At 34.7% G+C, this 10,879-nt stretch overlaps 3 protein-coding genes across 4 annotated transcripts; 1 reads left to right on the top strand and 2 right to left on the bottom strand.

Moving 5' to 3' along the window:
• Positions 1-1,108: 1,108 nt before the first annotated feature.
• On the top strand, positions 1,109-3,601 carry LOC125671954 (probable ATP-dependent DNA helicase RecS). Its single transcript, XM_048907956.2, has 2 exons — positions 1,109-1,718; positions 2,205-3,601. The coding sequence occupies exons 1-2, from the start codon at positions 1,294-1,296 to the stop codon at positions 3,085-3,087; spliced, it is 1,308 nt and encodes a 435-aa protein (XP_048763913.1). The 5' UTR covers positions 1,109-1,293; the 3' UTR covers positions 3,088-3,601.
• A 222-nt stretch (positions 3,602-3,823) lies between these two features.
• Positions 3,824-4,946, bottom strand: LOC125671960 (uncharacterized). Its single transcript, XM_048907967.1, has one exon. The coding sequence runs from the start codon at positions 4,883-4,885 to the stop codon at positions 3,941-3,943; it is 945 nt and encodes a 314-aa protein (XP_048763924.1). The 5' UTR covers positions 4,886-4,946; the 3' UTR covers positions 3,824-3,940.
• LOC130053034 (uncharacterized) lies at positions 3,824-10,773 on the bottom strand. Of its 2 annotated transcripts, XM_056159527.1 has the most exons (5): positions 10,100-10,773; positions 8,723-9,184; positions 7,305-7,533; positions 5,298-5,419; positions 3,824-4,949 (listed from the first exon to the last, which is right to left on the bottom strand). In XM_056159527.1, exons 1-4 carry the CDS (start codon positions 10,586-10,588, stop codon positions 5,376-5,378), a joined length of 1,224 nt encoding a protein of 407 aa, XP_056015502.1. In that variant the 5' UTR covers positions 10,589-10,773; the 3' UTR covers positions 3,824-4,949; positions 5,298-5,375. The 2 variants fall into 2 exon arrangements, with proteins under 2 accessions (XP_056015502.1, XP_056015501.1); XM_056159526.1 differs by lacking the exons at positions 3,824-4,949; positions 5,298-5,419 and having other exon boundaries at positions 6,364-7,533; positions 10,100-10,763.
• Positions 10,774-10,879: the final 106 nt, after the last annotated feature.

Raw genomic sequence — 10,879 nt, 5'->3', positions numbered from 1 at the left:
ATTTATTTTTACCATGGGCAGATAACTCTTCTTAAAAGTTCCTCATTAACAATATTTTCGTGGTCTTTGGTGACCAGGTCTTCCAACAGTCTGTTGGAATCACCATGGGCACGAATGGTGCTCCTTTCTTAGCTGACCTGTTTCAATATTCATATGAAGCAGAATTAATTCAAAACCCTTTACGTGAGAAGAAAAAAATATTTTGTTGTAGCCTTCAATTCGACATTTGGATATATCGAAGACGTATTATCTATTAAAAATCACCTCTGGTCGGCGCAGATTCGAATCCTACTCGCTCCGTGAGAATTGTTTCCCAGTTTACTTTCGGAAGGTCAGTGTTCTCTTACATTGTATCTGGGATCTCTCTTCCACCAATAAAAACTGGGCGTCACCAGATAACTGGAAAATTGTTGAGTGTGGCGGTAAACAGCAAATCAATCAATCAATCTATTAAAAATAACAATTTCCAATTATATGTTGATTCAATATATCCCGGTGAACTCGAAATAAAAGACACCAAAGAGTCATCCACTTCTGCTTCCTACTTGGATATTTCATTGAAAGTAGATATTAACGACAAACTAATATCTCAACTTTATGACATACGGGATTTCAATGATTTCAGCTTCTCCATCGTTAACTTCCCATATTTATGTAGCAAAATTCCATTATCACCTGCATGTGGTGTTTAAATATCTCCACTGATTCGATACGTACGGTAAGTTTTTAAGTCGAAGCAGGCTACTGACAAAAAGTTGATGTTGCAGGGGTTCCAACAGTCGCGTTTAAAGACAGCATTTCGCAAATTCTATGGTCGTTATAACGATCTAATTTGGCAATACAACCTATCATTGGGTCAACTGTTGTCTGACGTGTTTCATGGCGATTGTTTGGCCGTTCTTTGCACATTGATTTTGACTACGGATAACTCGTTTACTTGGTCAAGATATAGGACTCACGGCGGGTGTGACCTGTCGACAGGGGATTCTTACTCCTCATAGGCACCTGCTCCCACCTCTTGTATATCCAGGGGTTCGTGTTTGCCCAACTCTCCATTTTGCATTGCTTATAGAAGTTATGAGATTTATAACTGTTCGTTATCTTCCATCGTCGGAAACCCACGGTTGATTACGCTTCGTTCCTCTCTCCATCACCCGTGGGTCCATTCATACCTATTCGCTCGTTCTCATGAATAATTCATGAGGCAATTTGATTGGGCGCTTTACGTATACCCTGAGCGAATTCGTCCAATCAAAAAGACGCTTTCAGTCCAATTTCGGTATACAATTCAAAATGGCGATTGCTGAACGGTTCGGAATAAGCAAATTAAAGGATTTCCAAGAAGACACCATAAACAAGTTGTTAGAAGGAAGAGATGTATATTTGTCAATGAAGACAGGGGGCGGGAAAAGCTTATGTTATCAAGCTTTCCCATTGTTGTGGACTGAAAAACATCGAAATCCCTGCAATGTTTTAGTGATAACCCCTCTGATTTCAATAATGAAAGAGCAGTGCGAGTCTTTGATGTCACTTGGATTTACTGCGACCTACATCGGAAGAAACTCAGAAGAAGATGATCAAATAACAGATGAGAAGTTTCAGTTTTTATTTACCTCTCCGGAAGCGATTTTATCCGTTACGAAATGGCGTGAAATGGTGACCAGGAGCCAGCACTTCAAATTGATTGTTGTAGACGAGGCCCATACTGTTTTACGATGGTATGTTTTCAGAGAGAGAGAGAGAGAGAGAGAGAGAGAGAGAGAGAGAGAACAAGCATCCTCTAAGCATGTGCACTTATAATAATAACCTGTACTCAATATCAAAGGAGTCCAATTCAATATTAGCATTTATATGTAATTGTTTTAAAAATGTACTGTTGTTTCATGAGCTTTAGTGTATCATAATTTAACCAGATCCAGCACAATGACTGTCTTTATTTAGCTATAGCTTTATTAAGCTATGGGTGTCCAAGTACTGTACTTAACACACTCGTTTCTCACCGGTGGGACCAGAGTTTGATCCCTGTGGTCAAACAGTACACAGTGGGATCAGTTCTCCACGGTCAAAGATGCTTAAAACAGCTTTATAAAGTTATAAGGCTAAATAAAGCTGTATAGCTTAATAATCAGCTGATAGAGATTGTGCTGGACCTGTTAACCATGAGCAAGTTTTGCAAAATGAAGAGTTTTCTATTTTTATTTCAGGGGAGAAAGTGGTTGCAGAGGTGATGAACCTTTCAGAGTGTGGTATGGTAAAATTGGAGAAATACGATCCCTGATTCAATGCCCTATTTTACTGATAACTGCAACTGCTAACAAGGCAGCTAGATCTGACCTGAAGAGAAAGTTTGCCATGAATGATTGCTTTGAATTGATTGACAATCCTGATAGAGACAATATTAAACTCTTTGTGAAAAAGGTCAAAAGTACAATACCAATAGCAGATTTATTCTTGTTTTTAGTAAGATTATTGAAGGAAAAAAAAGAGCTATGTGAACGTTATATTATTTTTTGTCCTTCTATCAAGTTATGTGGAGATGTATTTAGTGCATTTAAGATGGAAAAAACTCAGAACATTGATATGTATCATTCAAAAACAATTGAAACTGTAAAAGAAAATATTAAACAGGATATGCAGGATGAAAATGGTAAAATAAGAGTATTGATTGCAACAAGTGCTGCAGGAATGGGGGTTAATTTTAAAGGTGTAAACAATGTAATTCACTTTGGTCCACCAAAGGATATGGATTCTTTTGTACAGCAGTTAGGTAGAGCAGGACGAGATGGTTCACAAACAGCAATGGCCTTATTACTTTATAATTCAAGACAATGCAAAAATTTAGATGATGATATGAAAAAGTACATTGATAACTCGGATAAGTGCAGGAGACAAGTTATGTTGTCTGCGTACAACTATGATCCAGCAGAAAACAGAGTGAAGCATTTATGTTGCGATATATGTAATGCTAGTTGCTCATGCGGAAAAGACAATTGTAATGATTATGAACATTCATTCATGGATTATGAGGAACTACAAGAAACATCTTCTGATAACTCTGAGAGTGAAAGTGATACTGATTCTTTCTAATTGCTTGTATTTAACCATTTAATATTGTCTGAAAGACTACTAGTAATGTTCAGTATTTGTCAAGTTATTGACGTGTAAAAAAAAGAGCATTAAATTTTTGGCTGTTATTTTTATACTGTATTTCAGAGTTGGACGAAATTTCAATATTGACCTTTGATATCTGCCAAATATTTGTGATATGAAGAATTTTCTATCTCAGGTTATTTGTATAATCAAAATATTATATATGGAAAATATGTCCATTTTATTTAAACCCTTCTGAAAAATTGTGGTATATTTCTGTCCCCTCTCATTTTTTCTACAGATTATGCAGACATGAAAGATAATTGTGTGAACATGCAAGAAAATTCTGTTCATATAAATAAGTCAAATGTTACGATAAGTATGTCACAAGAATCAACATAATAATCTTGCTTGTTGACATAAGTATATTTCAAATTACATATTAATTTTTCATGTTAATTAAGTTGCATACCATGATGTACATGAGGTAATAAATTGCCATTAGTGGTCATTGTTCGTTGTTTTCATATCAAGGGAAAAAACCAATTACCTTATTTTACCACTTTTTAATCATAGCAAAAATATCTTAAGTGCAGTAGTAGATGAAGTTAGATCCCATTCATTTGTGTGGCATGTCATGTATGTGATGAATAACAATACATGATGAGTAATATAAAGTGGTGTGTGTACTTTTATACAAACTGGTCATAAAAATAAAAATAATAAACCTTCATTTGAGTAAATACCAATTTATTAACATCAGATATATGTAATCTTAGTTGTAAACTCCCAATCTACTCCATTTATACTCTGATATTTTGAACACTTAACATGTTCAAGTATCATTACATTATTTCATATACTGATTGGCAACTTCTCTCTGATGAAAAATCCACTCATGCAAATCTTTACAGTCAATACCACTGATTGGATCTTTAAAATTGTGGAAACTTGACCATGTTAAGTCTTTAACGAAGTCTTTAGATCTTAAGCAGTTTATAACGGCCACAATGTCCTTCATCTTGTCAACCACTGGTCGACTGCTTTTGGATCTTGCTGTTTTTGTGGACGACATAAGACTCTCTTTTACAGCATCAATGACTTGAGTAGTCATACAGATTTGTTTTGCTGACTTATATGACTTGTTAGAACCCTGAGTGTTCAACTGGCTCTTTATATTGCCCACTTGTAACTCAACACAGTTATCATTGGGAATACACTGTCCAGTTCCACCTTTTAAATTTACTGTCATATTCCATTTGTATTCGAAACTCAGCTCAGGACTTAGAAGATAAATGTAGCAAAGAGTTCTGAAAAGCCAGATTTTATACTTTGAGTGCTTCAGTCCTGATGCGAATAACCACTCAAAATACACATTTCGTACGATTCTATCACCATCACCCATTCGATACGAGTCGCAGGTGTCTCTGTGTAGCAAAGACATGAATAGAAAAGTCTGTATGGGATTGTAACACACAGAGTTTCCCTTCGGAATATGAAATTTCCAATGATGTTTCTTTTCTAGATGTTTTTTAAGCCAGCCTCTTTTATGATATTGTTTTCCACATACTGCACATAAAAAGAAATCAGCAGACTTCATAGCATCAAGGTTATTTACATCACCGTCCAGAGCCCCCATGTCGTCAACGATATCCTGAAAGGAAACTTTGCTTACTTTCAGCTCATTCAAAACTCTTTCTGCTGCATTCAGAAGCCACTCATTTTTCTGATTATCAGACATCAACGAAAACAAGGGTATCGGATTAGGTGTACAACTCAAATCCTCCATTTGCATGAGATCTAGAAATGCTGCAACAATGTACGAGTCTGTGATGTCTGTTATGAAGTCATGATGTGCTCTGAATAATTAAATAAAGTAATAATAGCAAACTTTCAAGTTTTAACAAGTGGCCCACAGGCCATAACAGTCACCTGGATATAGCTTTTTGTAGTTTTCAAGAAGTTAAAAATGTATATAATTGTTAACATGCAACGGATAAAGACGAATGGCAATAGGTCTCCTGGGTGACTTAAAAATAGGCACTACTAAAATTCATCCATTTTGTATGATTCTGATAATACATATTACAGGTTCGATGCAATGTATATATTTTGGAATGTAACAACCCAATTTTAACACTTATAAAAGGAATTGTCATATCAAGAAATTAATGAAGTACATGTGTGACATGTATGACTAGCAATACCTGTAGCTTGAATTGACTTCTTCAGGGCCAGAAACATTTCGTCTATTAATCAGATTCCGCAACTGGTATAAAGACCCTTTATCTGCACTGCTTTTCTCTTTGTAGAAGAGCTGATAAATTCCCTGCACAAAGAAAAGTGAACAAGGTTATTCAAAGAAGAATAGCAACAACCAAAATATTTGTAGCTTAAAAATTCAGATTGTTTAACCAATGGTTCTATTTGTTACTTTATAAAATTTTACAAAGGCAAAAAGAGCTCAAAAATTATTAACTACTATATATTACATTTATAGCCCTTTTCAAAAGCCTGAATGGCAGGTTTGTTTTTAAAAAATGCAGCATTATTATGAAATATGTATCATGAAAATTCCAAACAATGCAAGAAGTAATTATATCAATCTAATTACTCTATATTTTAACAAGATTTCTATAATTGAAACAAAAAATATGAATGTAAAATGAAACAAACACAAAATTAACATTTCAAAACAAGAGGCCCATGAGCCACATCGCTCTGAGTCATCTTAACAATAATTCATATTTAAAAACTTTTCATATTTATTAGCATGTAAAACTTTGATCCCCTACTGTGGCATCATCCTAACCCGTGGGCCATAATTTTAAAAAACTTAAATCTGCAATATATCAGGAAGCTTCCATGTAAATTCCAACTTTTCTGGTTTTTCTGATTGTTGGAAAGAAGATTTTTGATTGAACCATATTTGCATTTTTGTGATTATCTCCCCCTTGAAAGGGGTATGTCCCTTCAATTGAACTGATATTTTGAAGTCCCTTCACCCAAAGATGATTTGTACCAATTTTAATTTAAATTGGCCTGGTGGTTCTGAAGAAGTTTAAAATGTGAAAGTTTACAGACAGACGGACAACAGGTGATCAGAAAAGCTTACTTGAGCTAAAAAACTATAATAAGGTAACAATTTGGCTAGGGTTTGTGGTAACATTATCGGGAAACTCATGACTGTTTTAGATGCTGCAGTTCCATGTTCAAATTAGTTATAATGTACTGGTCAATGATTGAAAAGATCAATGGGAAGGGGGGGGGGGATCTGGAAATAACAGGATTTGAATCTTAAATATTCCTATTCATATAGGGGAGAAAAGTACAGAAAAATATAGCATTACTTACATGTACCTTTAGAATTAATCTCCAGAAAGAAACTATATTTTGGGGATTGGATAAAAACTCTGAAGGTGGCTAATAGTTGTGTTAGAGGAACATGTTTGAACATGGAACTACAGCATCTAAAACAGTCATGAGTTAGAGATATCTATTATTAGTATTCATTAGTCAAAAATTTAAGGAATGGTAATATGGGCCTTAATAAACAACAACTGTAATTTTCAACAAAACTCCAAACTGCTTTCAACTGATGTTAAATTATACCAGAAGGAAGTTCATCTCTCTATGTAGACCCTCTGGTCTGTGAATTACTCCCAATAAAGACTCATACTCAGAAGGGCTGTTCTGCATTGCTTCTTGAGCACTAAATGCCCTTTCGTTTGTCAGGACATCCCCACCAAAAACTACCTTTTCCCAAACATTTTTTTCAGGATTTTCCCTAACATGTGGAACAGCAAGTTGATGAACTCTTTGGAGAATTTCTATCATTCCTTGTGAGCTATTCTCACTGGCATCTACTAAATCACAGTTCAGAAAAACAGATTTCTTTCTCATTTGGTCCATATACATGTGCTCTATATACTTGGGAAAATTTGTAATATGTAACTGCAGAAAAGGAACATAATGCATAAGAACATTAGCCACATGAAATTTGAAATTGGACATTAAAGAATTCAACTGTTCACTTGATGGGATCCAGTTCACAGCATTCAATGTTGGGAAATCCACAGGCGGATCAAAGGGGACCTTGGATTCATCAAAAGTGATTTGTTTCTCTTTGACCAAAACTAGAAACCAGTGTAAACTTTTCTTTTGATTTTGCAAGCTCATTTTAGAAGGGGTGATTGTAATATCTAGATTGTCACCTAGTATTTCAATTGGTCTCAGCTTTTTGTTACATGTAACTTCCTCTGCATCCATTTGTTCTTCTGCAGCAGTTTCATTCCCCATCTCATGCCTGCTTTCAATCTCCTCAACATAAGATGTCATCATTGAATGGAGTCGATTTTCTTGCTGCTTCACAAGCTCTTTTGTTTTCTTGTGTAGACTTGTAGGGGAAATTGTTATTCCCAAGTCATGAATGATATTCATTCCCTGAAATTCAGATGTATTTTTTTTTAAACTTACAAACAAGAGGCCCATGGGCCTTAACTGTCACCTGAGTATCACAGCCCATACAGAGCCTCAAATTTCTATATAAGCATCAATATGGAGTCTTTTGTGCACATATTCATGATATTTCAAAATACACACAATTCATATTTAATTACAGAATAAGGAAAATGGAAGTTTAGAGGATATAAATCATATCAACATTTCCTAATTGTATTTTTAAACATTTTCATTTTTCATTATATGTGGCCATATTGGCCCCACCCTAGGACCTGAACCCCATACACAGGAGCCTAAAATTTCACAATTTAGGTAGAGAGCTTTATGCACATCATAATCATGCATTTAGTTTATCTCAATTATACATAGGAGTAGAGAAGAAGAGTTTCTAAGATTTAATATATTTTCACTATTTGGCCTAGGGCCTGACCCATCATCATATTTTCAATTTTGGTAAAGGGCTACCTGCTCATTCTGAATATCCATTTAGTTACAATTTAGTATCAATAGCATTAAAAATGTCATTAAAATGTTTTACACAAAAATTCTATATGCCAAATCTTGCCCCACCCTGAAGTCAGAACCCTTATACCAGTGATCATGAAAGTTACAATTTTGTTAGAGGCTCTACATTACTATGCATTTAATTTTTCCCATACATGTGTAGTTGTAAAGAAGATTTTTGAAAATTGGTAAAATTTTGGGCAGTTTTTGTCACGCCCTAGTGGAAATTTAAAATTTATGTCCCCTTGTCCCAATGATGCTTCATACCAAATTTGAAAAGAATTGGAATGGTAGTTATCAAGGAAGAAGTTAAAGATGTTTAATTGTTAACTCACGACGGAAGACGCAAGACGACGGATGCAAAACAATTGCAAAATGTGACCTACATGCAAGTCTACTCAGGCGACCTAAAAATTTACTTGTACATTGGTAACTACAGTTTATCTGATTCGAACACTTAATTCAATTTCATGCAAATTTAATTACCAGATACATTACACAACCCAAATTCAAACTGGCTAAATGTAGCACTGGATCCTCGAAAGTACTACCTCCTGCAGGCCTTTTTGATTGTAGGTCATACTTGTGATACAACAATTAAATAACATACACATGGAGATTTATAAATATAGATGTCATTTACAACACTTTTTAAATTTTATAATACCTCTCTGTTCAAGCCACATTTCTGGAGAATTAAGCCTAGTATGTATTGCAACTGGTTAATGGTCTGTGATCTTCCATACAAAAGTACAGCAAGGGATGTAAGCATCTGTGGTAGGTTTTTCTTCTTTTGCAAGCCAACAACACTGCTAAATACTGAATACAGATATGGTGCCTTTAGTTGGAGCTGCTGACTTGTACATTTCCAGTCAAATTTTATAAGTTTTTCATTGTTGGATGCATGTCCTTTGAATATTTCACTATCCTTTTTTGAAATATGTTTTATTTCATTTAGTATCACATTTTTAACAATGTCAAACATTTCCTTCTTGTAATTTTCATTCAAACTTAAATTCTTCAGCACTGCTCGAGGTGAGGCATTATTCAGCAATGACTTTAAAGCTGCCTGCTCGTGTTCTTCTTTGATAATCTTTAATCTTTCAACACCACTGTACTTCACTACTATCTGTATAAAGATGTAAATGTTCATTTATAAGAAAATCCATTCAAAGTAAAATAAGTTCAGGGGCGCCAGTCGTCGCCCCAATAATTTTGCCCCCCCCCCCCCCCAATAAAAAGATAATAAAAATAAATATATAAAAACAAAATTAAAAACTTTGTAATGGTGATATTTACTCATTGGAGTGGTGAGTATAAGGGCGACCTGTGGTCAATGGAGCGACAAGTGTGAAAGCTATTGTTTACACAGATGCAAAAGGGAATGTACATGTATGTCTGTATACCTGTACAGGTGGGTGTAAACAATAAAAGGGGCTTCAATGCTGTAAGAACAGGTTTGCTACAAATTGTTCATTGTCTGATTAATTGGTAGATCGATGTTTGGAAGCTTTAATGATTCTGGGTTGTAAGTCATTAAAAATTATCAAAAAATATTAGAATTAAGAAGCATACATATAAATTAAAGGAAAATACTGAAAATTAGTTAAATTCAACGTCTAAAACAACTTGTTGAGATTTTTTCTACCTTTGTCACACATATTCCTGCATTTCAATTTTAAAACAATAGAAGGATTAAAAAGTATTGATAAACTTGTTTATCTTAATTTATTAAGTGTTGCGTTCTTTCAATTCAACCCTTCTTGGTTTAAACGTTCCATACCTATGGTTACATTATGACGAAATATCAAAATATTACATTTTATCTACTCTAGGATATTTTAAACAGACATGACAGAAACAAATCTTATGTATTACATGTATTGAAATCATTGCACGGTTCAAATACATTACGCTAAACATGATATTTGTGAAAGTATTTTTTAAATCTTCATTTTCACCCCTCTTATTTTCAGACAAAAGATCATGGAACATTAAAGAAATACCCCCCCCCCCCCAAATGATATTTTTAAAAAATAATTACCTTCACGTCAAATTCCTCAGACTGGTCTTTCGTTTGAGTACACTCATCAATCTTTTTATCATCGTGGCACTTTACAGGTTCAACTCTTCTTTTGCTTGAAGAACTAGGACTTAAAAACAAACCCTTTTTTACTTTTGATTTTGGAGTTGGGGTGAGTTTTAATGAACTTAACACTCGTTTTGTCCCTTTAGGCGTTGACAGTTTGTCTTTAAGACTTCGAACACCTGTCATATCTTTCAACGTGGATAACAGCTTATCTCGTTCGTCTTTTATGCTAATTAATTTAGTTTTCAGATCGTTGTTGAGCTTTTGAACGCGGTTGAGCTTGTTGGCACAGGAATTACATGCAAATCCTTTTATGCTTGGAACGCACATAAGTTTGTACACATCCTTGTACTGTTCCTGACTCGTGGCTGACGATAGAGACCTGTATGATCGGTCAGTGATGGTCTTTTGGCAAAGCACGCAATATTTTACAGGCGCGGCCATATTTGCTGTGGTAGCAGTTAAGTAATGCTACCTTTAAAAACAGAAGAGTTCCGTTATTATAACGATTACTTTGATTGGACAATATTTTTAGATATTATTCATGAGAACGAGCGAATAGGTATGAATGGACCCACGGGTGATGGAGAGAGGAACGAAGCGTAATCAACCGTGGGTTTCCGACGATGGTTATCTTCACTTTTCATTTTAATTAAACATTTTTGTTTCTGTACCAAATGTTACAATTTGACGATTGTACATAAGACAAATCTTTGATATCTCGAAGGATAATCC

Source organism: Ostrea edulis, chromosome 3, assembly GCF_947568905.1.
Source record: "Ostrea edulis chromosome 3, xbOstEdul1.1, whole genome shotgun sequence".
Taxonomy (NCBI): Eukaryota; Metazoa; Mollusca; class Bivalvia; order Ostreida; family Ostreidae; genus Ostrea; species Ostrea edulis.
This window is presented reverse-complemented; position numbering and strand designations above follow the sequence as displayed.

What these genes read in the sequence shown, in the direction of transcription:
- LOC125671954 (XM_048907956.2), top strand. Translation starts at nt 1,294, where the DNA reads ATGGCGATTGCTGAACGGTTCGGAATAAGCAAATTAAAGGATTTCCAA. An exon ending in GCCCATACTGTTTTACGATG is followed by an intron (nt 1,719 to 2,204) that starts GTATGTTTTCAG and finishes TTTTTATTTCAG; the next exon opens with GGGAGAAAGTGGTTGCAGAG.
- LOC125671960 (XM_048907967.1), bottom strand. Translation starts at nt 4,885, where the DNA reads ATGCAAATGGAGGATTTGAGTTGTACACCTAATCCGATACCCTTGTTT.
- LOC130053034 (XM_056159526.1), bottom strand. Translation starts at nt 10,588, where the DNA reads ATGGCCGCGCCTGTAAAATATTGCGTGCTTTGCCAAAAGACCATCACT. An exon ending in CTGAGGAATTTGACGTGAAG is followed by an intron (nt 9,185 to 10,099) that starts GTAATTATTTTT and finishes ATCTTTATACAG; the next exon opens with ATAGTAGTGAAGTACAGTGG. An exon ending in AATGTGGCTTGAACAGAGAG is followed by an intron (nt 7,534 to 8,722) that starts GTATTATAAAAT and finishes TCTGAATTTCAG; the next exon opens with GGAATGAATATCATTCATGA.